General features: G+C 52.7%; 1 protein-coding gene and 1 pseudogene across 1 annotated transcript; both read left to right on the forward strand.

Annotated features, from left to right (window-relative positions):
• Positions 1-348: 348 nt before the first annotated feature.
• On the forward strand, positions 349-27,713 carry Pdzk1 (PDZ domain containing 1). Its single transcript, XM_046425808.2, has 9 exons — positions 349-428; positions 15,170-15,381; positions 15,669-15,918; positions 17,862-17,998; positions 18,963-19,158; positions 20,062-20,258; positions 23,469-23,693; positions 24,512-24,802; positions 27,275-27,713. Exons 2-9 carry the CDS (start codon positions 15,172-15,174, stop codon positions 27,326-27,328), a joined length of 1,560 nt encoding a protein of 519 aa, XP_046281764.1. The 5' UTR covers positions 349-428; positions 15,170-15,171; the 3' UTR covers positions 27,329-27,713.
• On the forward strand, positions 24,809-27,268 carry LOC124079960 (nucleophosmin-like; annotated as a pseudogene).
• Positions 27,714-27,772: the final 59 nt, after the last annotated feature.

Consider the following 27,772-nt stretch of genomic DNA (forward strand, 5'->3'; position numbering starts at 1 on the left):
CTTCTCCTGGGGGTTGTGCAGGTTACTACTCCCCCGGGTGGCCATATCATAGGAGGGCGTTCTGACCTGGGTGGGGGACGGTGGGACTTCTAACAGAATTGTGGGTAACAAGGCCAGGCATCCGAGGCATCTGCCCAAGGAAGAGCAGGGGAGCGGAGGCCCCTCCTTCTGGGTGCCCTCCCTCCTCTAGTCTGCACCTGCGGCAGGTGAGTGGAGCGCTGGGTTTCCCGAGGGCTCCCCGGTTTCCCGCTCAGGCCCAGCCAGCTGGCAGAGGGGTGCAGAGGTCACTTGAACTCACATCACAGTCCTGTTAAATACATCAGCTTTTAAACTGATCTTTGTTCAAAGTCCAGTGTGTTCCAAGACCAGGGCTCACAGCAGAGCGAACTCCCGAGGCACAGAGCGGCTCCTCTTCCTTCCAGGGACAGGTAGGAACTGGTGTCCCCCGACTGGGTGCTGGCCACCGGGCCCGCAGTACCGTCCTTCCTTCCTTTTCCTCTATAAGTAGCTGGCTGCCCAGAGCCGAGGGGAGGCAGGGAGAAGGGCCACTTCTGTGGGGGCTGGGAGTAGGCGTGGGTTAGGGACTGTCCATGCCCGCCCCCGAGGGGCAGCTTGAGGGGTAGGCTCTGCTGATTGAGAAGCTGATCTCCAATCTCCAGGGTTGTGGGGGGTTTGAGCTCAGGAAGCTTCTCTGAGGACCCCCCTCCTGTGCAGGGACTTGGCACATTACAGAAGACTCTCCTCTAAAGCCACCCTTAAAAGGAGCCCCTCTGGCTGGGCAGTAAAGACACGCCCTCCCCTCTACCCCTTTAACTCAGTGAAAACAGCCCGTGGGTTTACAGACGACCGAATTTTAGAACAGATCCTAGGCTCTACCCTCTGGAGTTTGTAAACCTGCGTCTTGCGGGAATCTGAAAACCCTTGGTCACCTTGACGTTCTCCCAGGTGATTCTGATGTGCAGACACGTTTGGGAACTGCTAGTAGCTTGTTTCCTAAGTAGAAAAGCTGAACCACTCAGATGTGACTTTGATTGAGGTTTGTCGGCTCTGAGGACTCCTGGTCTGGTCTGGATCCAGCTATGAACACTCTTGGGCTAACACGGCAGAGAAACACGTTCTCCTTCACTTACTAAAATTCCTGCAATGTGTGCAGAAGTCATCGGACCCTGACTGCCTCGGGCCACGGTTGTGCAGTCACCTGGGTGACAGGTTCTTCCCACACACAGGACTCTGGGACTTTGTGTTTGTCAGGGCTAAGTAAATTGCTCTTATCTTTGACTCATCTGAATGTTCTCTGCATCATAAAATAGGAAGGTGATGATGATGTCTTGCATTCACAGACCACAACTGCTTCTCGTCTAGGGGAAAGAATACAGTTCTGGAACCCAAATAAAGAGGGTTTGATGCAGTTGTTTGTAACAGGCCATTAGCCAACTGGAATCCCCTTAGTCTGTGCAGTGAAGGAAGGCCTGCCGTCTTTCCCCCAGGGCTGTACCGAAACAGAACTACACATAGGAATATGTCTGAGGGGATTAAACGCATAAGTGTAAGATGCTTATATTTCAAATGTATCGTCTCAAAGGCTCTACAGAATATCAGGAAGAAACATCAGTGCAGTCAGCTGAACACCTCATCCCAGTCTTTAATCTCCTTGAGCCTCTACGGCTCACCTACAGCTAGAGTTGAGACTAGATAATTACTAATGTCTTTTTTTTTTTTTTTTGGTACTAGGGCAATCCCAGGTTCAATACCCAGGGGCACTCAGCCACTGAGCCACATCCCCAGCCCTTTCTATATTTTATTTAGAGACAGAGTCTCGCTAAGTTACTGAGGCTGGCCTTGAACTTGTGATCCTCTTTTGAACCACCACATATAAGGTGGATCTGGTTCTCTGAGTGTGGGTGTGACTCAGGTGCTACTTCCCAGGAAGGCCTCTCTAGACAGCCTCCCCCTTTCCATCCACCACTGTATCACGCAGAGTATTTGTCATCAGAAGTCATCTTGATCATCTTTTGCTTTTTACCTTTGCCAGATGTCAAGCTTCAGGAGAGCAGGGATTCTGTCCTCTGGTCACTTTGTACTCTCGTCCCCTAGAGCAGTAGCTGGCCTCGACCTGGTGCCCAGGTGTTTGGGTGAGGTGCAGTTAGTGAGGCGGAGAGGGGTCTGAAGAACCGGCCCTGGTTCTGATAACCTGCTTCTCAGGAGAAAGAGGTGAAGCGCTCTGACCCTCTCAGGCCGTCTCTCAGGGCGAGGTGGCCATGTGGAAGTGGACTTCTCTGGTCACACCTTGGTTAACAATTCTCCTTGGTCACCTGGAATTTTGAAGAAGAGTAGCAAAGGCTAGATCTGTTTTCCTCAAGCCCTTCAACTCCTCCCCTTGGCCCTTCATGAAGGGTTGCCCAGATGTCCCTGGTCTCTGTCGGGGGTGTAAGGACAGGTGGCTAAGAGCGTGGGCATTGGAGACTGAAGCCGGCGTTCCAGGTGCCACGACTCTCCCTTTCCAAGTCTCTGTTTCCTTATCGGTGAAACCAGCAGGTAGAATCTAGTCCCTACTGTTAGGGGTTAAATGGGAGCATCACACAGAGCCCCCCATGCTGAGGGCCACTGTTAGCATGATCACAGACAGTTCAGATGCACATGACCCCAGAGAAGGACGGAACCCAGGTTGTGGCAAGGAGTCTTGATAGACAGGAAAGATGACCTCTTGAACACCTGCTGCCACCTTCTGAGGTTTGCTCTTGGTCTGAAACAGCCACCAGCTTCTGAGGTGGGTGGAACTCTTCGCCTGGTGCAACCAGGGGAACAAAACTCAACGGCAGAAGTGCCCGTGGCCTGTTGTCCAGCTGTGTTGAGGACGTTCTTGGTGGTGGGGAATAAGCCATGGAGTCTGTTCGTCAGGGAACTTGTCTGGATGGGGGGACACACACCGGGAATCCTGAAGTTCCTCTGTGATTACGGGATGGATTCCAAGTTGCTTCGCGGTAACCTGACCTACTTCTTCCTTTCAATATGCAAACGCTCAGTCTTCCTGAACCACTCCTGGTGCCATTTCATCTGCCAGGGATGAGTTTCTTCTCCCAGTCAAACGACTTTTGTCCCCTTAACACCTTTGGCCCCTCGCAGCTGGAAAGTGGGGTGGAGGTGGAAGAAACCCAGCCCCCGCAGCCACGTGAGACCGACTTAACTTTTCCGAGTCCTTTTTTCCCTATAAGATGGCCCATTCAGATTAAATCAGAGCTCTTAGGACGTGTGTAGGCTGGCTGCTGGAGCCCAGTAAGCGCTCCACAAACGTGTTGTTCAATCTTTATTTCGTAACTCTTCCCACTGGTCTCTGGGCTCTTGAAGGCCGGCCAGTTGATAGTGTGTGTTGACCTCGACACCTGCCCCGCTGTAGGTTGTAAAGGTAGCTTGCTGAATATGTAAATGATGCCTGATATTCAAAAGATGAGTAATACCTCAGGGCTGTGGCAGTCATGCAAGGGTTTGGTTACCACCTGAATTTGAACTGTGCTTTGAAAATAGTCTTGAATTCATTCCCTTGGGAAAAAATGTTTACTTAGCACCTACTATGAAGTCAGAAGTGGGGAAGGTGTCCTAGGCAGAGCAGGTAGGCTGAGCCGGGTGGGGCTGGTCAAGCCTACGACAGTTTGGTGCCTACTGAGGAGCAGAGAAAGGTGAGTGGGGCTGGGCTACGCTCAGTCTCAAGGCCTGAGCAAGGAGTCTGGGCTTTTTTTTTTTTTTCCAGTACCAAGGATTGAACCAGGGGCACTAACCACTGCGCCCCATCTCCAGCCCTGTTTATTTTTTTGAGACAGAGTCTAAGTTATCTAGGACCTCACTCGATTGCGGAGGCTGGCTTTGAACTTGAGATCCTCCTGCCTCGGCCTCCTGAGTTGCTGAGATTACAGGCGTGCGCCACCGCGCCCAGCTGCACTTTCATTTCTTGAGTGGTGTTTTAGAGACTGCCATGGTGAGAGCCAGGTTAGGAAGTGTGTCCTCAGTCAGTGACTGCGGGGATTGAGTCGGGAGAACTCTGAAAATAGTGAGGGGTAAAAGTGCAAGTTCAAAGTGCGTTAGAGCAAGATGCTGACCTGGGGGAGACCTTGTCCAGCTGAGCCTCAGAGCAGCAGGAGCGTCTCAGGGACCAGGGTGTCCTCTCTGTGGCCACCTCTGCTTCCCGCAATATCGCCTCCATCTCTTCTCCCAGCTCTGAAACCTTAGGTAAGCAGTTACAGGGTGAAAGGCCTTCAGCTCCCAGAGTCCTCCATACAGGACAAGGTGCTGCTCACAGGTGCTGCGGTCGGACGGGTACTTGACGTCAGCAGACCGAGCGGACTTTGAGTTCAGCAAGCTCTAAGAATCATCCACTGACTCCATGGTCAGTCTTCTCTAGATAATTTTGAATGGAATGCACTTGATCTTCCACATTTGAAATCTCTCCCTGGTTAAACCCCAACAGTAACCATCACAGTGGGGAGGTACAGTCAGCAAATAACGTATTTTAGGATCTTGCTCATCTTATGATTTCCAATATCAATTATTTCAAGTGAATAACAGTGTGTCTGAATTTCCACAGCTATGGCTTTTTTTGAAAAACATTTATTCTTAAGCTTTAGGTGGATACAATATCTTTATTTTACATTGACGTGGTGCTGAGGATTGAACCCGGTGCCTTGTGCATGCTAGGCGAGCGCTCCACCACTGTTGCTTTTTAAAAGAGGAATCCAGATGGACTTCTGTATTATCTGCATCAAAACTAGAGGGTTTGCTCTAGGAAAAAGTGGTCTTGAAGAAGGTGAAATCAGATTGCCTCTTTTTGCCCCAGCACTGGCAGTCGAACCCAGAGGTGCTTAACCACTGAGCCACCTCGCAGCCACCAGCCCTTCTAATTTTGAGACAGGGTTTCACTAAGTCTCTTAGGGTCTCCATAAATCGCTGAGGCTGGCCTTGAACTTACGATCCCCTGTCTCAGTCTCCGAGTCACTGAGATCACAGTTGTATGCCACCACGCTGGGATGGATGGCCTTTTTTATTTTTACTATTATTATTTTTTTTAGTTGTCAATGGACTTTATTTGTTTATAAGTGGTGCTGAGAATCGAACCCAGGGCCTCACACCTGCTAGGCAAGCGCTTGCCGCTGAGCCCCAGCCCAGCCCCGGGTTGCCCTTTAGTGCTGGGGACGTTGCTGAGGGAAGAGCCCTGGCCCAGCACCACCCACAGAAATCGCCTTTGGTCTCTTCCTTGCCTCAGACATTCTGTCAGTGTCAGCTGAGATGCAAAAGATGTCTTTTATGTCGTTAGAAACGAGAGCCCATCTGAGGCTCTGAGGCTCTGAGGGAAGAGGGCCTGGCCGGAGGCCGGGAGCCTGTGCCAGGGCGATGCCAACAGGCGTTCTCACCTGCTGCGTGGTGGGACCCGGCGTCACCGGGTCTCCAGCTCTCTGTTTCCAGCAAGTTGAGTGACTTTCTTGCTGGACAGACGTGGACACACACCAGAGGGACAGCATTCCTCATGAGTGCACCCTGTGCAGACGCAGCGGGCCGGGCTTCCCCCTGCTGAAGTGCCAGGTGTTTCACAGACGGCTCAGAGCTCAGTGGGAGGCGCAGAATGTCAGGGTGAGTGACCAGGGAGACCCTGCTCTCTCCCTTATGCGCCCTTGAAACAGGCAGAGTTGACTCGATGGTTCACCCTAGGTCACGTCATCAGAGGCCTTCCACGGGCACAGGGGCCAGCGTCAGACATCATCACCCCTGACCGCTGGGTCTTCACAGCCCAGGAAAGCCTTTCCATGGCTCCCGTGGGGTGGCCCGGGGCCTGGTGGGGAGAGACGGCTTTCTCTGTAATCTGGTCCAACTGCTCAGTGGATTCTCACAGCTGAGATGATGTCGTCCAGGACCCTCATCAATCACTGTTTATGGAATGATCCTGCTACATGGCCCCGTGCGCTCTCCGGCCTGATTGTGGCCGAGGCACCTGGCCCTTCCTGATGGCCCCGGCCTGGGTTTTCCGCCTCCAAGCAGAGTGCCTGTTATCTTGTCCCCTCTGACCCTTTGGGGGATTCAGCTGGTGAGTGAAGCCATTCCCGAGATGCTCCCTGGCAACCGAGGCCGGTCCTGGGCCTGAGGTCTGGATCTCAGGTCAAGCGTGACTCTCTGCAGTGTTCCCGACCTTGCCTGTCCTTTGGCCCCGGCCACTTCTCTGAGAGCTCGCCTGCTTCAGGTGGGGGTCTCTCTGGCCACTTAGTTTTGACTTCTGTTGAAGCTCCCTGGCACTCAGATCTTACAGCGCTTTGGTCCACCACGTAGGTTCTGCTCCTGAGCCTCGGGCTTTCAGACTCCCTGCGACTCCAAGTCCGGCTAGGTCTGAGCTCCCCGACTTTTAACGGTCACAACGGCTTTGCAGAGAGGGTCTGAACTGAGCAGGAAGAGAAGCTCTGCCCTGAGAATCCAGGTGCTGCCATATTCTCAATGCCACGATCTCTCCAGCTTCAAAACAGAACCGGGAACACTGCTCAAATGTTCCACAGGAAAGGGGAGCCCCAGTGTCCAAGGGCTCCCAGCAGGGGACGGGACAGAGAGGATGACTTACATGGAGTGGGCTCCTATGCTCCAGACACTGAACTTAAATGCTTTTCATATTCTGTCTTGAGTAACATTCAACGTCTCCATATGTGGTCTCTATGCTAAGTGTACTTCAATCTTCAGCTCCCAATTAAAGAACTCACCTGCTGGGCGCAGCGGCACACGCCTGTGATCCCAGCGGCTCAGGAGGCTGAGGCAGGAGGATCTCGAGTTCCAAGCCAGCCTCATCAACAGCGAGGCCCTAAGCAACTCAGTGAGACCCTGTCTCTAAATAAAATACAAAATAGGGCTGAGGATGTGGCTCAGTGACCGAGTGCCCCTGAGTTCAATCCCTGATACAAAGAAAAAAAGAAAAAGAAAAAATAAATGAAGAAAGAATTTGTCCGTGATCTTACAGCCAGCGAGGAGGGAAACTGGGATTGAAAACTAGACTTGGCTTTGAAACCCTGGTCCATAATGTGATTTTTAGTCCTTGGTTCTATTTTTGTGGTGTGGTCCGTTTATCAATTTACACGTTAGAGTTCGGGTTGTAGCTCAGTGGTACCGTGCTAGGCCCTGGGTTCGATCCCCAGTACTGGAAAAAAGTTCTATATGTTGAAACATAATAAGAAACGTAATAAGACCCTGTCTCAGAATAAAAAGGTCTGGGGATTTAGCTCAGTGGTAGAACACCCTAAGTTCAATCACAAATACCAATAAATAAATAGCATCCGTCACTCCGCTTTCCCTTCAAACTGCTAACCCAGCTCTGATTCACCTGTTCCATGATGTATCAAAAATAGTCACCTTTGCAATTTAGTATCTATTTGCTTCTTTTTTGGTGGGGGTTACTGGGGATTGAACTGGGGTGCACTCAACCACTGAGCCATATCCCAGCCCTGGTTTGCATTTTATTTAGAGACAGGGTCTCACTAGGTTGCTCAGTGTCTCACTGTTGCTGAGGCTGGCTTTGAACTTGGGATCCTCCTGCCTCAGCCTCCCGAGCCACTGGGATTACACCACTGTGCCCGACTTATACCACATTTTAATAGTATCACTTTTCTGCCACTCAGCAATCCATGAACTGGGTTTCCTTCGGCCCCTTCCCTTTCCAGCACCCAGGGCGAGTGGGCACCACTCAGAGCGTCCTAGGGCTGCTGCTACTGCAGAGGTGTTTTGAACAACAAAACTCTTCTCTTGAAGTTCTAGAGGCTGGAGTTCAAGGTCAAGGTGTCAGCAGGTTTGGTTCCTCTGAGGACTCCTTCCTCGACTTGCAGGGGCCGCCTTCTTGCTGTGTCCTTGGTCTTTTCTCTGAACGAGTGCTTCGCTGTCTCTTCCCCTGTTGATAGGGACACCAGTCCCATTGGTTAGGGTCTCACCCTTCGGGATCTTAAACCAACTGAGGTCCCTGCAGCTGATAGTCACACTGGAGATGAGGGCTTCGGTGGACGAGTTTAGGGGCACGGTTCAGTCCGTATGGTAAGTGGAGTCCAGGCTGGACGGCAGGAAAGCATCGAAGTTGGTTAGTAGGAAAAACTCTGCTCAGACGATAAGTTCAGGAAAGTCATAAAAGAGGTGGCTGCAGACCTAGATCTTTGCAACCCTGTGTCTGACGGGAACCAAAGCACAGCTGTGTTCACATTGAGCTGTGGCTGTGGCCTCAAAGGACAGAGCTGTGCCCGTGACGCTGTGAGGCAGAGCCCTTCCTGGCAGGGAGACCACAACCAAGACGCTACCGGTGGGGTCAACAGGGCCGTGGGAGTGCAGCACTGTGGGCTCTGAACCGACCGGGGGCGGCAGGCTGTCTCTGGACGCTAGACCCGGCCAGTGGAGTAGCGCGGACATCTGTGTTGCTGCACTGTCCCTACCCCGCCCCTTCATGGCGAGAGTTCAGAGCCTCTGTCACCCAGCCCGGTGCCTGTGTGACCTCCCTTCTGTCCTCGCAGCTTCCAGGCCTCTCACCAGGTGTGAGGATCGTGGGACAGCCTCTCTCCTGCTGGCCGTCCTCCAGGGGCCTTTGGTCCACTCATGCCACCGACCATTCCTGGAACCCGACTCCGCTGTTGCGCTACTTGAAAGCTCTGAGTGACCCGCTGACAGCACACTAAGGCCAGCCCCCTGGATGGTGATCAGGCCCTTCCTGGTCCTCCCCAGTTCCCTTCTGCTGGCGAGCCTCCCGCCCACGTGGGTGCCAGCTCTACCGAGATCATGTCCCTGCCCCACCTGGGCCCGCCTCTTCCCGGCTGCTAGCTGGGGGCGAGGAAGACGTTGGCAGGGAGTGAGGACCGAAGTGGAGCTGGCGCTCACCACTGTGACTCGGGGCCCCAGGATGAGATTTTAGGGCAGGCTGAGAGGTGGGACCTCCCCCAGATCCACAGGTAAAACGTCCTTCTCTGTTGATGCTGCTTCCCTGACTCAGAGCTGGAACTTGGAAGAACGGCGCAAGGCACCGGCCTAGGGTGGCCGTGTGCTCCCATTGGCTGGGACACTCCTGGGGACAGGGCTGGCTCTTGAGGACTCTACGGGAGGGAGGGCCAAGGGTCTCTCCTGGCCAGGCTGTTCCTCGGTGACCCACGAGGGGTGATCCTGAGAGCGAGGGAAGAGGAGGAGCCAGGGGAGGGTGGGGGACTCTGAGCGCTGGTTTCTTTGCTCATGGTGAAGTTTCAAGCCTGGAGATCTGAGGTGGACCTAAGCATCCATTATGAGTCCCTGCAGGTGACGCTGCGTGCCAGCTGGGAGTGGGAGCCAGACTTGTCAGGTGGTGGGGATCATTGTGGTGCAGCACACCTGGCCACAAGCTGGTGAATGACGACGGGATTCATTGAGGCTAGCAGCACCCAGAGGTGTGGCTCGTACTGTTTCAGCTGAGTGCATCTGCGCCTCCGGTGGGACCCCGTCCTGGCTGTGGGCAGGCACGGGCAGTTCCCAGGACTGAGGAGACAAGGAAGATCCTGCGATTCTTGCTGATTTGGCTTCTTTAGGGGTTTGCTGTTTCGTTTCCTTCCTCAGGAGAATCCGCTTGGTTCCAGCAGCTACTCATTCTTTTCCAAAACCCCACCTGGGGGCTGAGGAGGTGGCTCAGTGGTAGAGTGCTCACCTACCTGTGTGAGGCCTGGGTTCCGTCCGAGCACAGCAAAACAATAAGAAGAGCCCCCCCCCACACACACACACACACTAATAATAATAACAACAATAATAACAAAAAAAAAAATAGAATAAAGATGCCTGGAAGCAGAGGTCAGACCCTCACTGTGCGCTTAGCTGGAAAGGCTTCAGGAAACCCCACGTTCACGTTTGTGTTTGGAAAATGCTTTGTGTTCTTGTCAGGCTCCCCTGGCCTTGAGACTTTGAGATATTTTTTCAGGAAATCATAGTTCTGATAAGCCCAGTGGCCTGGAGACCCTTCATCCTTCCTCTGTGCCCCACTCTGTGAGTGTGCGTGCTCATCATGTGGTGCTGTTGGTTTATAAACTTGTATTCGTTCATTTGTTTTAGTACTGGGTATTGCACCAGGGACACGTCACCACCGCCTTCCGTCCTCAGCTCTTTACTCTGTGTTTGGAGACAGACAGGGCCTTGCTAAGTTGCTGCGGCTGGCTCTGAACTTGCGATGGGATTGCAGGCATGACCCAGCATGCCGGCTCCCTGGTGATTGTTAAAGGACATTTCCACGTGGAACAAGCCTTTCTGACGTGCGGGCTGAAGGGCGGACGTGCTCCCCACAAGCCCCGCTGACTGCGTCTTGCTTTTTCTCCAGCTGCACTGAGGAAATCCTGCCCCTGACCCATGTTCCCTGAGCTGAGGGGAACATGAGACTCTGGAACCCTTCTGGCTGACTGGACCTCAGTCACGCAGCCAGATCTCCTTAGGCTCAGCGTGACCCAGCTCTGGGCGGGGAGTGGGGGGTGGGGTCGACTGACAACGGTGTGAGGGTGGATGGCTGAGAAAGCCCGGCTTGCCCTGGGCTTGGTCCCACCTGCTAGCTCGGGGGCGTCACCTCACTTTCCCGGCTTCTAAACGTGCCCGTTTTTTCTGCTTGACCGTGGCGCGTTATTTTCCTGGTGACATGATCTGTTCTGGAAGACAGTGGGATGTCTAGGAGGGCTGACATGATGGATAATCAAGATCGCTAGGGAACACGTCTCTGGCTCTCGCCTGACTTCCTGGCTGCCGTCAGAGCTCTGTCCTGGTCCCCACAGATGACCACCTTCCTGCCAGGTCGCGACTTTCCCCTGGAGCTCACCAGGGTCAGCGCTGTCGTTTCCAGTGCTCTATTTTGGCTACTGGAGGCTGGAGCCCGCGGAAGGTCCACTGGACTCTGGCTCCAGCTGCTTGCTGAAATGACCTCATGGACATCTGTGGGTCTGCTCTGGCCGTCCGTCTGTCAGGGCCTGCCCAGGACCTCCTCAGGAAGCCGTGATGGAGGGGAAGAGAGGGAATGGGCTCTTACACTCCAAGGCCCTTCCTGGCAGGCGGTGACCCACAGCCCAGGCACCTGACCGGGGGCAGCACACAGACCGGCCCAGGCGCTGCTGCTGGGTCTGACTATGGCGCTCAGCCCTGGGCTCCAGGCGAGTCTGTCCTGGGAGCAGGGGCGGCTCCAGCTGCAGACAGAGAGCACGTGCCCTCAGCGCCCGAGGCCGCGCGTCCAGGGGAGCAGGTCGGAGCCGTCTGTCTGGCTGCCGAAAATCTTTGACCGACCAAACAAGCAAAGGCAACTTGAGATTTTGCCAAGAAAGAGCGATTTGTGTCTCCTTGTGAATGTTGGGCTTGGGGTCTCCAGGGGGACACAGGAAAACCTTGTTTCTTGCTTGTCCCCAAACACAGGACCAGTCCTGCTAGTGAGGAAGTCCCACTTTCTACCCTCAGCCACAAAGAAAGAGCCAGGGCTGGTGGCTGAACTGCAAAGGGCAGGGCTTTCGGGGTGAGTGCCTCAACAGGGAGCCTCAGCTGTGGCAGAGCGAGGGGACCCAGTGGCCTGTACTCGGGTCCTAGGGACGGCTGTGGATCTGTGGTGTTTGGGGAAGCCCTCCGTTCCCTGGAGGTCTGGAGGTCTGGCTGTGAAAGATGGCGGGCTCTGGGCGTGAGCTGGGCTAGACGTGCATGACGCCTGCAGGCTGGCCCTCAGCAGAGGGGGCAGAGCAGAGTCGGGACTGGACCGGAGAGCGGGGCCAGCACTGAGGAGACAGGCTGGGGATGCCTGGGCCCTGTCCCCAGGTCCGGCATGACCACGGTAGAGCGCCTTCACCCTCCTCCCGGGATGCCGGGGGAGCTGCTTGTTTCCTGACCTCTTCCTCATGGGCTGCTGTGGCGGTGGACGGCGCTGAGACGTGTGAGAAGGCCGCGTCATGGGAGTGGGAGGCCTGCCGCCCAGGCGGCCCTGCGGCCTCTGTGGGCACAAAGGTCAGAGACGGCCATCTCGGATTGCCTGGCATGGCTCAGGGAGCCCCGAGCCCTCTGAGGCCGCTTCTCTGCTCTGTCCTCTCTGTCCCCTGTGGTCGTCTAGTTCCACCCAGGAAGGGACAGTCGGGATACTCTGGGCCTTCTCTGAGTCGCAGGCAGGGAGCTGGGGGGGGACACGGGGCTTGGCCTGCAGGCACATTCCAGAGTCCGCTGGGCCCTCTGCTCGGCCCTGGACCCCTCTATCAGCCTCCTGATGTTCGGCCCCTAGGAAGGCCTGAGGGGGTGGCCAAAATCGCGGCCCTGGTCCCCGCTTCAGTCCAGTGACAAGGACACGGTTCTGAGGAAAAGGAAACAGAAACAGAGGAGAAACACAGGCTCCTGTCCCCAGGCTGGGACTCTGCGGTCCCAGGAGCAGGCTTTAGAGGTGACGCAGAGGCGTCGTCCACGTGTCCTCCGCTGGAGGAGTGACCCCCATAACCTGGGAGAAGCATATCTGAGACCGTCTGGCACCTTCCCAAAGTCTGGGTCACTTTGTTCCTGTGGTGGGTGTGTGCCCAGACAGAGGGCTGTGCCCAGGACGGGAAGGAGGTGACCTGTTCCCTGAGACTAGGGACAGCGGGGCGGGGGGGATGCAGGGAGACGGAGGAAAAAGAAAGGTCCATTTAAAAATGAGTGGGAGAGCAGCCTGGGCTGGGTCCAAGCATAAAATGACCACAATGAGAGGCCACGGTGAGAGGCCACGGTGAGAGGCCACGGTGAGAGGGCCAGGGTGAGAGGGGCACTGTTAGAGGGCACTGTTAGAGGGCACTGTTAGAGGGGCACTGTTAGAGGGCACTGTTAGAGGGCACTGTTAGAGGGCACTGTTAGAGGGGCACTGTTAGAGGGCAGTGTTAGAGGGCAATGTTAGAGGGGCACTGTTAGAGGGCAGTGTTAGAGGGCACTGTTAGAGGGCACTGTTAGAGGGGCACTGTTAGAGGGCACTGTTAGAGGGCACTGTTAGAGGGCACTGTTAGAGGGGCACTGTTAGAGGGCACTGTTAGAGGGGCACTGTTAGAGGGCAGTGTTAGAGGGCAGTGTTAGAGGGCACTGTTAGAGGGCAGTGTTAGAGGGCACTGTTAGAGGGGCACTGTTAGAGGGCACTGTTAGAGGGCACTGTTAGAGGGCAGTGTTAGAGGGCACTGTTAGAGGGCACTGTTAGAGGGCAGTGTTAGAGGGCACTGTTAGAGGGGCACTGTTAGAGGGCACTGTTAGAGGGCAGTGTTAGAGGGCACTGTTAGAGGGCACTGTTAGAGGGGCACTGTTAGAGGGCACTGTTAGAGGGCAGTGTTAGAGGGCACTGTTAGAGGGCAGTGTTAGAGGGCACTGTTAGAGGGCAGTGTTAGAGGGCACTGTTAGAGGGGCACTGTTAGAGGGCAGTGTTAGAGGGCACTGTTAGAGGGCAGTGTTAGAGGGCACTGTTAGAGGGGCACTGTTAGAGGGCACTGTTAGAGGGCACTGTTAGAGGGCACTGTTAGAGGGCACTGTTAGAGGGGCACTGTTAGAGGGGCACTGGTAGGTAGCATGGGCAGGTAAGAGCCCCAGTAGTTCTTCACACTTGTCCTGACCACTCCTCCACTCCTCCGCCCCACCACCTGTCTTTTGAGGAAACAGTAAAAAGTTTATTACTTTGCTGTCAAGGAGAAACTGTGGCTCTGCCCATCATAGGAACCGAGGGTTGGAGAAGGTCATTAAAGGCTAGATAAAGGGCTTCTTATCTGGGCTTGTCATCCACTTGCTATTTGGGGAAACTGATTTCTTAGACCTTCTGGGCCACCCTGAGGTTTAAACTGCTTCATTCCTGTCGTGGGTGTGTGCTCAGGCCTGATGCCTATTTCCAGGAAGGGAAAAAGGCCACCCTGAATTCATGCCCCCCACCCCAGGTTGGCCGGGAGAGGGAGCAAAACATGTTTCAAAATAAGCCCTAGTGGGGCTGCTGGGGCTCTGGGCAGAGCATTCGTAGCACGTGGGAGGCCCTGGGTTGATCCTCAGCATCACATAAAAATAAACAAAATGAAGGCACTGTGTCCTTCTACATCTACAAAAAGTTAACAAAATTCAGGGCAGAGCAGAAAGGGCTGTGCTCAAAGCATGAGGCCGACACTGTGTCATGGTCTCCCACGGCGAATGTCTTTTTTTTTTTTTTTTGTACCAGGGATGGAACTCGGGGGCACACGACCACTGAGCCACATCCCCAGCCCTGTTTTGTGTTTTATTTAGAGACAGGGTCTCACTGAGTTGCTTAGGGCCTCACTGTTGCTGAGGCTGGCTCTGAACTCGCGATCCTCCTGCCTCAGCCTCCCGAGTGGCTGGGAGGACAGGCGTGGGACTCGTGCGCAGCTCTCACTGTGGATTTCTATCTTTCATTTTTATGAAAAATGGGGAATGGCCTCCAAGCTGCTTCCAGCTGAGAGGGCCTGGTCCCTTCTCAGGGCTCCGATCCTGGTCCTGCAATGGCAAGAGGGGGGACAGGACAGATGGGAGGAGGAGCTGCCTCAGGATCTGGCCCCAGAGCCTCTCTCTCGCACATTCCTGCCGACGGACTGTAACCCTGGGGCCTGTTCCACCGCCCTCGGTTGCGTCACCACAGGGCCAGGCGGCTCTGGGGCCGACTGTGTCATTGTCTGAGGTCCTCTCAAGGACTCCCACGGACCTTCCCCTTCCTGGAGGAGCCATTCTCCCGGGAAGGTGCTCTTCATTCCTCCCGCCGTTCCCAGACCCTCTGCTGTCCCCCCGTGGCTCTAAGTCTCCCTCTGGGTAAGTGTCCGCCATGTCGGAATGCGCTCAGGTCCTCCCCGTCTTATCCAGGGTCTGTCCTTAGCGCCTGGCACCTGATGGGCTCTCACACATCTGGATGGATGTGGCTTGTCTGCTCTTGAAAATTTTGAGTCAGTTATTTGGACTTAATCTCTTTAGGTGGGGGGACAAGAAGGGGCCTGGTTGGCGCTAATGAAAGGGAAACTTCTGTGTCCAGTACCCATCGACCCGGTCTGAGACTCCAGAGGACAGTGCTGCTTGGAGAAACAGCAAGTCCTGGTGACGTCCTGGACGCCCAGTGTGGCCGCGCGGGGACGTGGAGAGCAGAGGTGGAGACGAGAAGCCCAGGAATTGGAGAACCAGGTTCTGATCCAGCTCAACTCTCTTTGCCCGTTTGTTTTTTTCACCGCAGAAATGGCCTCCGCCTTCCACCCCCGGGAATGCCGACTGTCCAGAGAAGAAGGGCAGAGCTACGGCTTCTTCCTGCGGATCGAGAAGGACACGGACGGCCACCTGGTCCGCGTGGTTGAGAAGGGTAGCCCAGCAGAGAAGGCCGGTCTCCTGGACGGAGACAGAGTTCTTAGGATCAATGGCACCTTTGTGGACAAGAAGGAGCACATGCAGGTGGGCGAGGCGGGTTCTCAGGGTCTCTCCAGCCGCCACAGCTCTGCGGGCTGTGATTCGGGGCCAGCAGGACTTGGTTCTTCCCCGGCAGCCGCTGGCCAGGCTGTATCAGTGACGTTGGCCACCAAGTCCCCTAATAGCCAGCAGTGTGCGCAGTGGGCATTCCTCCCTGGGAAGCCGGGCCCTAGAGGAGCCGTCTGGTGCCAGAGCCCAGCTGGTCTGCCCGGGGGCCGGCGGGCGGGGCGCCGTGGAAGGGCTATGGACGTGCCACCCCCTCCTCTTCCCAGGTGGTGGATCTGGTCAGGAAGAGCGGGAATGCAGTGACTTTACTGGTTCTGGACGGAGAGTCCTACGAGAAAGCCATAAAAAAACGGGTGGACTTGCGAGAGCTGGGCCGGAGCCCGGAGGCGCGGGGCTCGGACGCTGCGACCCTGGCCCCAGTGGTGAGCGGGACGGCGGGGCCGTGGGCCCGGCCGCGGCTCTGCTACCTGGTGAAGGAGGGGAGCAGCTATGGCTTCTCCCTGAAGACTGTCCAAGGTGAGCTCACGGCAGGACATGGAGAGCCCCTTCCAGTAGGTTCTCTGTTGGCCGATGACTCTTCCTGTTTGACTGTCTCTTCAGGGGTCCCCGAGGTCCCCCTGGCTCTGTTGTGCAGCGAGGGTCAGCACGCGGACACCAGGGAGGGCTGGTGGGGACCCTGCACTCTGGTTCCCCGGTGCTGGTCAGCTTGACGGCCCTTTGAGGCCAGAGGGTTGGTGGGCTGATGCTGCTTTGTTGTCCTCCAGCGTCTGGGGGGAAGGTGGAGGGAGGCAGGACAGGAGGGCCTTCCCACAGCCGCCTGTGGGGGAGCTTTGGGCAGCGGGGGCCGGGGTGGTCATTATTCAGCAAATTCTGGAGCAGGTGTCAATGCCCCGACATGGTGACTGTGGCTGAGGGCCTGGGGGTAGGCAGATCCTGTCCGCAGCTCCGCCCCCACTGTTCTGAGGTGTGTCCCTGACCCTGGCCACATACCTGAGAAGCCCTGGCCCTCAGGGAGCATGCAGATCCTATCTCCGTAATTTCAGAGATGCGGACTGACCAGTACCCAGAGGGGAAGATGTTTTCATAGGAAACACAGTGGTATATAAAGGCACCAGGAGAGATGTTAAGTGCCTCAGGAAGCAGGGTTCCGGTTTTCCTGATGTGTAATTCATACAGTCACCTAAAGCGACCCTTTGCCTACACTGAAATATTAGTAGCTCTTAAAAATTTTACTTTTGATTTTTTATTGTTTTAATTTATAAATGACAGAATGTGTTTTGACACTATACGTGCATGAAGCATAGCTTCCTGTTCTTGTGGTGGTACACCATGTGGTGGTACACCATGTGGTGTTACACGGGTCGTGTATTCCCAGGTGAACACAGGAAAGTTGTGTCTGACTCATTCCACTGTCTTTCCTCTTCCCATGTCCCCTCCCTTCCCTTCATTCCCCTCTGTCTAATCCCGTGAACTTCTATACCCCAATATTGTGAGTTAGCATCCACCTATCAGAGAGCATATTTGACCTTTGGTTTTGGGGGGGACTGCCTTATTTCACTTAGCATGACAGTCTCCAGCTCCATCCATTTACTGGCAAATGCCATCATCTCATTCTTTATGGCGGAGTGAGTTCCACTGTGTATATACACACCACACTTTCTTTATCCATTCATCTGTTGAAGGACACCCAGGTTGGTTCCATAGCTTAGCTGTTGTGAATTGAGCTGCTGAAAACATTGATGTGCCTCTGTCCCTGTAGTGTGCTGCTTTTAAGTCCTTTGGGTATACACCAAGGAGTGGGATAACTAGGTCAAATGGTGGTTCCATTCCAAGTTTTCTGAGGAATCTCCATCCTGCTTCCCAGAGTGGTTCACCAATTTGCAGTCCCACCAGCAGTGTATGCGTGTGCCTTTCCCCCCATCCTCGTCACCATTTGTAGTGACCTGTATTCTTGCTAATTGTGAGTGGAGTGAGAGGGTCTCACGCAGTGTTAATTGTGAAATCTCAGTACCTTGGAAGGACTGACAGCTTGTTAACTGGTACCCGACTCGCCCCATGCAAATGCACTGTGCTTTCCCTCCCTCCCTCCCGTCCTGACCCGAGACTCCACTGGTAGGTGATGGTGGTGATAGCGCTACTCACAAAGGAGGAGACGAGCAGATGCCTCCTCATTCCACAAATGCCAAGAGAGGTTCGCAATGATGAAGCGTTTTCTGGTTCTAGGGGCCATTGCCACCTGAGACTTAGTCGGGCTCAGAAATTCTATTAAAATGAACAGATACCTGCTAAGTATGACCGTGTCAACCTTTGTGCTGGGTGCGGTGACGAATTCTAGGTCAGCCCCTGAGGGTCGAGTGAGCGAGCTCTGAAGTTGGAAGCCCTGCTGTGGCGTCCCTGGGAGGAGGCCTTCTGGACTCCAGCTTCTCTGTGCCATGGGCTCCCGCCCCGCTGTCTTCCAGGTAAAAAGGGAGTGTACCTGACTGACCTCACACCCCAGGGTGTGGCCATGAGGGCCGGCGTCCTGGCTGACGACCACCTGATTGAAGTTAATGGAGAGAACGTGGAGGCGGCCGGCCACGAGGAGGTGGTGGAGAAGGTAGACCCAGGGCGTCTGTCCCTCCCTCTCACTGGAAGGGTGGCAGGTGGGTGGCGGGTAGGTGTCTGAGAGATGGACCCTGGGGTGGAGAGACTCGCCCGAGGCCCAGCAGGGCTGCTGCAGGGCTTTGGAACTGGGCCTGAGCTGGGCTCTCACCTGGAGTCTGCACAGTGCTCCTCCTCACACGCTGCCACTTCCTGTGCTGGTCACCTGTGGTCACCTGAAGTGACTAAATGGAGAATTCCAGAAACACAGTGCATATGTTTTAAATAACTTTTGTTACTTATTAATCACTGTGCTTAATTCATAAACCAAACTTTATCGTAAGTGTGTGAGTGCCGGAAAAACATAGAATCTACAGGTTCAGACGGTGGTCATGTGACCAAGGGACAGGGAGTGGGGACAGTGTGCACGGCGTGGATACGGTGGACAAGGCGTGATTCCTGTCCTGGGCAGGTGCGGGGCGATGGCAGGGGACTCCCTCTTAGAAGCTCATGCCATCCAGAACCTAGGAAATACTCCTGGGAGTGTCCATCCAGGGTTTCTGGCCTGCAGTTGACTGTGGGTAACAAAGCACAGGAGAGTGAAGCTACGGAGAGGGGCCGCTGTAAAGTGTCCAGGACCCACGGGGACAGGGGTCTCCTCTGAGGTCACCTGGACTCTTGAGCTGGACCGGCCTTCTCTCCTCTTGGTGAATGGCCTTCCAAGTGGACCCTGCTTTCTTGCTTTTCCAAACTCCTGTGCAGGCCTTCCCCCACCTGCCTTTGTGGGTTTTGTGGGTCCAGTGGGCGCGGGCATGTGAAGTCCTCCTTGATGAAGGAGGAACAACCCTAGAGGTAGAGAGAGGACAAAGCGCAGGCTGGAGTGGCCACTCCGTGGGCTGTGGAGACTGTGCCCCAGAAGAGCCTCTTCCTCCCAGCCTTGTTCTTGGGGACTGACGCTGGCTTCCCCGTGTGTGCTGCAGGTGAGGAAGTCAGGGAACCGCGTCGTGTTCCTGCTTGTGGACAAAGAGACTGACGAGCGGCACAGTGAGCACAAGACACCATTCAAGAGGGAGGCGGCCAGTTTGGAACTCCTGCCTCGTCAGCCCCGACTGGTGGAGATGAAGAGGGGCAGCTACGGCTACGGGTTCTATCTGAAGGCAAGCCCAGAGCGGAAAGGCAAGTCACCAGGAGCAGGGCCCCGCAGTGTGACCTACTGATCGTCCCAGTCCGGCCTAGAGGCCCGCCAGGTCTAGGTGGGAGACGGCCAAGAACAGGAGGCCTAGCTAGGTCAGCTTCTGGGTCCCCCGGGAGGCCGACGTGGGGATCCCAAAGTGGGCAGAAGTGCGTTTTGATTTGAATGTACCGTATTTGAAGGATCTAGAGCTGCCGAGTACCTCCAAAAAGCTATCTGGAAAGGAGGAATGGGAACTTGTTAAACTAGTGTGAGGGACAGAAAGAGAGATCTGGCGGGGTCTGCTCCTTTCCTAGGTGAACACGCCGTGCTCTTCAGACCCAGCGCGGTTTCCAGGGGTCTGACTCTCAGGGCTCACCTTGTGTGTAAGATTCATGGGTCCCAGCACCCCCACTGACTTCCTGTTCAGCCTGCTCTTCTGCCGAGATCGGGTGCCAGTCTTGTATTAACATGATCTTTTTTTTTTTTTTTAAGAGACAGAGAGAGAATTTTTTTTAATATTTATTTTTCAGTTCTCGGCGGACACAACATCTTTGTTTGTATGTGGTGCTGAGGATCGAACCTGGGCCGCACGCATGCCAGGCGAGCGCGCTACCGCTTGAGCCACATCCCCAGCCCCTTAACATGATCTTTAATCCTTGAGCCCTTTCCTTGCTAAGGGCTGGGTTTGTTCCCTCGGTGTCCTAAGCAGGAAAAGAACCCAGACAGGGTGCTCACAGGCCTCCCGGGTGCGGAGGGAGGGACACTAATTGTACTCCACACACCTTTTATTCCATCCGAGTCTTTTTTTTTTTTTAATTTATTTTTTAGTTCATCAGGGCTTTGAACTCCCAGTTTTTGTTTTAGGGGCTTTTCTGATAATTTCATCTTTTTGTGGGGGAGGATAGGTCAGATCATCAAGGACATAGATTCCGGAAGTCCAGCAGAGGCAGCTGGCTTGAAGAACAATGACCTGGTGGTTGCTGTCAACGGGGAGTCTGTGGAAAACCTGGATCATGACAGTGTGGTGGAAATGATTAAAAAGGGCGGAGACCAGACTTCACTGCTGGTGGTCGACAAGGAGACGGAGAGCATTTACAGACTGGTGAGCAACACAGACCCGTCTCCATGAGTCAGGGTTGGGCCACCACTCCTGCTCTCAAACGCTGGGCTGCTACTTATTCCTCCAAACTGGAAGGAGGTGGCGAGCATCGCCGAGCTGAATTGAGGCTCAAATTGGTACTGATATGAAAATGCTTGGGGGTCACTGAAGGGTTCTAAGTCCTTGGACCTAAGATCTTTAAAGAATTTGTGAATACACTACAGAACGACTCTTGCCAATCAAGATAATCTATGGAGAACATAAGCCTGGAGAGACAGAGAGAGAGAGAGAGAGAGAGAGAGAGAGACAGACAGACAGACACAGACCCCCCTAACTTCCCCAAACAGAAAATAATTGGATTTTAAGTTCCATCAATCTTATGTAAAAGCCCAGAAAAGATTATCAAACAGTTTGGTACAGATTTAGCAGGACCAAGTTGTACCAAATTAATCTTACTTCTCCTTTAACAACTATCATTCTAACAGTTACTGTTTGCATGTTTTAAAACACATTTATTTTATCAAAAGAATTAGGGTTGAGGCTAACTTAATAGAAATCTGGGGGCTTAAGTACCATCTGCTTTGCTAGGGGTTGGTCATAAAGATGAATAAGAAACATGGTTCCTGTTCTTACGTGACAGACAGCAGAAACGCCTGAGGGCACATAAGCGGCACAGGAGGAGGAATAGAGTGGAGGTGATATTTCTACACAGGAGGACACTGAAGCCGAGAGTAGTGATCTGCTACAGTCACCCAGCTAGGACTGAAGCCAAGTTCTTGGTCTCCTGATTGATTTTATCACCCTCCTCCTTGACACATAGATGAAGTATTTCAAGATGTTTTTGTAAACAAGATCAAATAATAGACTGAATGGCAGATGTCAGTGGGTTTTTAGTTAGTTGAACAACTGTACCCAAAGAACACTCGATCCTGGAATAATGTCACTGTGGACAGAAGTTTCCAGTGGCAGGCTGCTTGTTCCTACCCTAGTTTATTAAATTTGGAATGAAACAAAGAGAACACATAAAGGACGTAAAGCAGTGATGGATTACTAGCTAGCAGGAAGGATAATTAATATTCCAACTTAAAAGTATGTTGTATGAATACGAGATGGTGAGATCTGCTTTAGTGACGCTCCAAAAAGCTGCCCCCTCCCAAAAAAGGTGGTTACATGCAAGTGCTTGTCTAGCTTGCATGAGGTCCTGGTGCTGCGGAAACACCCCCACCACAAAGTTACGGACGTGGCTTCTGGAGGTGACTACCTCCTTGTGCTGGCATCAGACCATCCTTGAACTACTAGTACCCTGGACAAGTTACCTTCTTCATGCCTCAGTCTCCTTAGTTAGAAGGTGGGCTAGTTACTGCGAAGGGCTGTCAGAAGGTCGAATGAGTTAATATTTAGGCTAAGTCCATATTATGTGCAGTTCTGAGGAGAACCCTACCCTGGGGCCAGTTAGTAATTAGGGGAGAGGCTCTGGAAGCCACCACCTTGTGACTAAGGCTGAAGTTAGCAGACCACTCACTGCTCTAGGGATCCTGCCATCTGGTCCTTTCCAACTCTTCTTAATCTTACAGAACCATCATAGAATGCTTAAATGTTACTTTATTCTTCTTTGGTTGATATAAAAGAGAACTCTGCTTTAAAAAGGTGGCGGCCCAGCTCTCCAAAGTAAGCTGAGAGGTTGAGGCAGGTGGTGGGTCTTCTGAGAGGTATCAGTGAATATGTGAAAACCTATCCAGTTCTTGGCACATACTAGATAACCAAATACTCAAAGAAGAATGAATGAAACTAAGTGTGAAAGGTCACTGTCATTTGCCCAGAGATGGACTGCTCCTGGGATAGTTGATCTGCTTGTTCAGGTTTCGCTACTAGAGATATTTTGGTATATGATGAGTCACTCTGATAAAGAGTCTCTGGTGTGGAACATTTGCAAATGTGTCACTGATAGGTCTAGGGTTGTTGAATTGGGGACGAGGAGGTTCTGTGCTGGTACCACTCTCAGGAAGGAGATGCGGTTTTGTGGTTAGTAAGACAGATGAGAAACCAGAGGACCAAACATCTAATTTTAGCCAGGAGGCTACAGCTCGACTGGGGTGGAGCCGCGCGCACACTGTGCTCGCCTTCGGTTTGGCTCACTTCCTGTCCATTGCCTAACAAACATCCTGGGCCTTTGCAGGCAGCAAGGTAACTTCTGATCCAGGTTAGACCACACCCACATCAGCCTTCCTAAAACACCAGCTGATGAAGCTCTTAATTCTATTAAACAATGTCTGTTTCCTGTCCTGTGCTTCTGTGTCCAAGACCAACATTGCTTTCTTCACATTTGCGGTCTCGTAGTTGAGATGGATCACAAGTATTTAAAGATGGCAGGGAGTACCGGGCGCGGTGGCACATGTCTGCAATCCCAGGGGCTCAGGACGCTGGAGCAGGAGGGTCGCCAGTTCAAAGCCAGCCTGAGTACATCAGTGAGGTCCTGAGCAACTCGGCGAGACCCAGCTCTAAATACACTTAAAAAAAAAAGGCTAGCTGTGGTTCAGCGGTTAAGAGTGCCTTGGTTCGATCCTGGGTGGGCGTGTGGCATAACAGGAGTGCCGTGAGCAGTCAGAACCGTGACAGTAAAACCGACACAGCAGAACCCAGCACCCAGGAGGGTGGCACACGGCAAGGGGTGGAGAGGGACTGCTGTCCATTATGTGCCACCTTCCCCAGTCGTCACCGTGCGCACAGGGTCTTCTGGCGTGTGAGTCGTCAGTGTGCTGTGTTTTACTGTAACATGTCTGAGGAGCTCTAATGGCCATCTTTCTGAAGGTGACTGGCTCGGTATCATGGTGTCAGAAGAAACCAGAAATTCTTTTTTTTTTTTTTGGTGGTGCTGGACAGCAAATCCAGGGCGCTGTGCATGCTAGGCAGTGTCTACCACTAAACTGCCCCAGATACTAGCAACGGCTATCCTTTTGGCTTCTTGTACAGAATTCTAGACTGCTTTTATTTCATATTTACACACGTCCGCATGTGTTTATACATATTATTCCACAACTGTGCTCAATCTTCTTTTATACTTTTCCTGGCTTGGGTACTAGAAGAATTTTATAGCCTGTAATTAGTTGGATCCAGAAGAGGAGTGGTACATGTATGGTACCTTATAAATAAAACAAGCACATTCACTGATGAGTAAGTATTCATACTTAACTATTTTTTCTCTATTTTCAAAAGGCTCATTTTCCTCCATTTTTCTACTATCAAAGTCAAGAAACACCTAATGGTTCTGTCAAAGAGGCTCCAGCTTCCATCCCTGCTCCTCTGGAAGTCTCAAGTCCAGATACGACTGAGGAAGTAGCAGATCACAGGCCTAAACTCTGCAGACTGATTAAAGATGAAAATGGCTATGGTTTTCACTTAAATGCAATTCAGGGTCAGCCAGGCTCATTCATCAAACAGGTACGGTAATCTGTTTCCAGCGTCCAGTGAACAGTGTTACAATTAGAAGAGTCTTAGCTTCTTCCACCCATTGATGGCTTAATAAAAAGGTTACACTTCCAGCTGCAGTGGCACACGCCTGTAATCCCAGTGTCTGGGGAGGCTGAGGCAGGAGGATTGCAAGTTCAAAGGCAGCCTCAGCAACTTAGTAAGGCCCTAAGCAACTCAGTGAGACCCTGTATCAAAATAAATAAAAATGGCTACGGATGTGGCTCCGTGGCTAAGCACCCCTGGGTTCAATCTCTGGGCCCCTCCCCCACCTCCCAAAAACAAAGGGAAAAAATGGTACACTGCAGACTTTTATCTCACTTGGGCTCAGTACTTTCACAGTCCTGCACCCTCCGAAGCTCACGTCTGTGCTTCCCAAACTTCTGTCCCAGCTACCTGTCTCCATCAGTGAGCCGACCTGACTGTTGCACTGTCAGCCCTGGCTGGGTCCCACGTGTTTGCCCCTGTGCACTTGGCAGAGTGCCTTCCTTTACAGGACTGATCACCATCATCTTGTAGGTCCCAAGCTGGGAGGGGGGTCCCTAGGGGGACCTATGGCATCCAAAGCCTTCAGAACAGAAAGCGCGATTTTCATCCAGCTGGTAACACCGCTCATCTGAGTATGGAAGTCGTAGCTTCCAGAAGCGGAAAGGCATTAAAGAACCTTTAACTTCTGTACCTCCAGGAGAGGTGACATGGCTAAGAACAAATTCTCAAAACGCCCCTGACAGAAGCTGGACCGACATACTCTTTCCTGCTTAGAATTGATAACTCGGAACTTCTGCTCACAGGTGCAGGAGGGCGGCCCTGCTGCTGAGGCTGGGCTGGAGGATGGGGACGTCGTCATCGAGGTGAATGGGCTGAATGTGCTGGAGGAGCCCTATGAGAAGGTGGTGGACAGGATTCAGGGCAGTGGGAAGAATGTCACGCTCCTGGTCTGTGGAAAGAAGGCCTATGATTACTTCCAGGCCAAGAAAGTCGCTATTGTGTCCTCCATGGCTGACCCACTGGCTGCCTCTCCCGATTCCAAAGAAGAAGCAGGGGCAGCGTCAGAGCACGACCCGCACGTGGCCAAAGAACGAGTGAGTGACGCTCCACTTCCCTTATGTCCCTTACAGCCCCTAACAGGTCACCTGGTGTCTGTTCCTACTGTTTCCTAGTGTTGGAAGATCTGGTAAACAGCAAAGTGACCGTGGAAGGGAGGTGTGCAAGGCAAGCTCCCATTTCCACAGCGCGCCGCGGCGTCGGGAGCACAGGGGGGCCACAGGGCAGGCAGACTTTCCGCTAGATTCTGTTCTGTCACTTGTGGTCCTGGGTAGATGGGCTCACCTGGTTGGTCCCCAGATTCCTACCTATTAGAAAGGGATAATTTCTAGAACTGTCTCAGAATTATACTAAGGTCTTGAAGTGCTTTAACCAGTATCTGCTCACAGTAAACACAAAAATGATGTTGGGGACAGTTTGAGAAAATAATTGGCAGGTGTTGTTGCTTTATTACTAGGAAAGATTAAGCATCATTCTGTTTACACCTGGATTAGGGAAATTCATTAAAAAATATTTTTTAGTTGTAGATGGACATAACTTTATTATTTAATGTGGTGCTGAGGACCAAACCCAGTGCCTCCCACGTGCCAGGCAGGAGCTCTGCCGCTGAGCCCACCTCCGCCCTTCATTCTCCTCTCCTAAGTACCTGAGGTCCAAGAGCACATCGAGTGTCCGTGTTCATCGAGACACTCGTGGCAAGGCGAGGACTCCAGAGCTGAATGCACAAGGCCCGACTCGGCCTGCGCCTCTCTTCCCCGGGGCGGCCTACTTCCCTCCACCCTCTCTCACTGGAGTGCGTGCTGCCACCCCGTGAGGAGTCCGCAGATGTGGACCGGAGCCCCGGAGCCCCAGAACTGTCTCCTTGGTTGAGCTCAAGGCTGACGAAGACCATCACTTGAAGGTGGACAGTGATGATGGCAGTTATGTGACAGTCACTTTAGGGGCTGGTGCAAAGGGCGCACTGCACAGTGTGGCAGGGCAGTGGATCGTGACACCCTGTGGTGAAAGTGACACTGGCCGACGGCCCCCTTGGGGCCCTGAAGTCCCCACCTGAGGTCTTCAGGTTGCAGTGTGGCTCAAGGGCTGTGCACATTAGTGGGCAGCACTTGGCAGCTGTGGAGGACGATGCAGCGTCAGAAGACGAAGGGGCAGGGTGAGACTCGGAGGTGGCAGCGTGCTTCCCCAGGAGAGAGGAGCACTTGCGGCATCTGTCGAAGACGACAGATGACGATCTTGATGAGGAAAAAGCTCCAGTGAAGACATCTGTTCACGACACTCCAGCCCCAATCAAACCACCAGCACCAAGATCAAAAGGTCAAGAGTCCTTCAAAAAACAGGAAGAACTCCTGAAACACCACAGGTCCTGGTTCTGCAGAAGACGCTAAGGCAAAAATGCAAGCAAGCACAGGACAAGGTGGCTGTCCCCCCACAGTGGAGCCGCGGGTCGCTAGGTGAGCAACGCTCTGCGTGACCGACCAGAGGCCACTCAGGATCTCGGCAGTGCGGAAGCCTCTGAGAGAACAGACAGTCTGTTAACAGTCTCCATCTTCAGGCCTGGGCTGGGGCTCAGTGGTAGAGCGCTTGCCTAGCATGTGTGAGGCACTGGGTTCGATTCTCACCACCACCGGTAAATAAATGAAGGTCCATTGACAACCCCCCCCAAAAAAACATTTCTGTCTTGTTTCATTTCTGTAACAGTTGGTATCTGGCTGTTCTTTTTATTATGCAAAGTGAGAGCTTTCCCTACTGAGTTTGGTAAATGTCCAGGTTTCATTGCCAAAAATGTGTTGTCCAAAATCCTGTTTTTGTTTTTTTTTTGGTATGGGGATTGAACTCAGGGGCACTCCACCACTGAGCCACACCCCAGCCCTATTTTGTATTTTATTTACAGACAGTGTCTCACTGAGTTGCTTAGTGCCTCACCATTGCTGAGGCTGGCTTTGAACTCGTGATCCTCCTGCCTCAGCCTCCAAGCCACTAGGATTACAGGTGTGCGCCACTGTGCCTGGCCGTGCCTGTTTAGTTTTTAAAGATGGAACTCCATCTTTGCTTGGTTTTTAGGTCAGACATGGAAATGGTGGGGACACAAATATAAATATGAAATAAACTCAGTACTTTAATAAAGTAAAAAAAAAAAGATGAATTCAATATTTTTTTCTATTCTACTGATTGGTGAAATAAATAACAAATACTCATTTTAATGAACATAAAATAAACACTGACCTTATATTCTAGAAAGCTTAGTATTCTAATTATCTTAACAATTCCTCTATAGGTGGTTAATTACAGTTCTATGCTAGTGCTGTAGAAGAGAAATATATATGATGTTAAGAAATTCGTTAATGTGTCAAATAGCAAGTTGGAAACAAAGCCAAGTGCAGGATTCAGATCACCTGTCTCCTAGAAGTGACTCTATTCCCGAGTTAAGCCCTGTGACTCTAGAATAAACCCTGCCCCTCCTGACATTCACAATCTGCCGGTTCTGTGAACCCTCTGTTGTCTTTGCACAGGCCCACAGTACAGCCTCGCACTCTTCTTCCAGTTCTGAAGATACAGAGATGTGATGCCGGAAATGACCCCTCTGGCCGACACTGCTAAGTGCCCAGAATCGACTTTCTCCGTGAGCTGCCTCCACTTACTGTCTCCATTCCACCTGTGTGACCGTCTGCTGTTGTCTTGCCTTAGGGGCTGCTCTTGCAGGTGGCTTATTTATGGTTCTTAGGAAGATGTAAGGGAGGAGTCACATCATTTTTAAGTGATCTCCTCCAGGCTTCAACTCAATTCCATTTCTCTAATGATTCTCTTACTCCTACAGGCTCCTTGAACACCAAAAATAACTCATAATCTATATATGTGAGAGTTGCTAAATAAAAATATCTAAGCAGATCTGATTAAAATTATGCTTTTACAGAAATGCTGTGGTTGCTGGAATAAATACTATTAAAATGCCTTCTGTCTACTCGTGAAACCTCCCTATTAGCTGGTGTAACCTTAGTAGTGCTTTTGTT

Source organism: Marmota monax, unplaced genomic scaffold (assembly GCF_021218885.2).
Source record: "Marmota monax isolate L192 unplaced genomic scaffold, Marmota_monax_Labrador192_F-V1.1 WCK01_AAM20220418_F8-fsc00320, whole genome shotgun sequence".
NCBI lineage: Eukaryota > Metazoa > Chordata > Mammalia > Rodentia > Sciuridae > Marmota > Marmota monax.

Bases quoted from the DNA above. Each gene is read 5' to 3' on its own strand.
- Pdzk1 (XM_046425808.2), top strand. From the start codon at position 15,172: ATGGCCTCCGCCTTCCACCCCCGGGAATGCCGACTGTCCAGAGAAGAA. The intron at 15,382-15,668 runs GTGGGCGAGGCG...TCCTCTTCCCAG, and splicing joins ACAAGAAGGAGCACATGCAG to GTGGTGGATCTGGTCAGGAA. The intron at 23,694-24,511 runs GTACGGTAATCT...TTCTGCTCACAG, and splicing joins CAGGCTCATTCATCAAACAG to GTGCAGGAGGGCGGCCCTGC.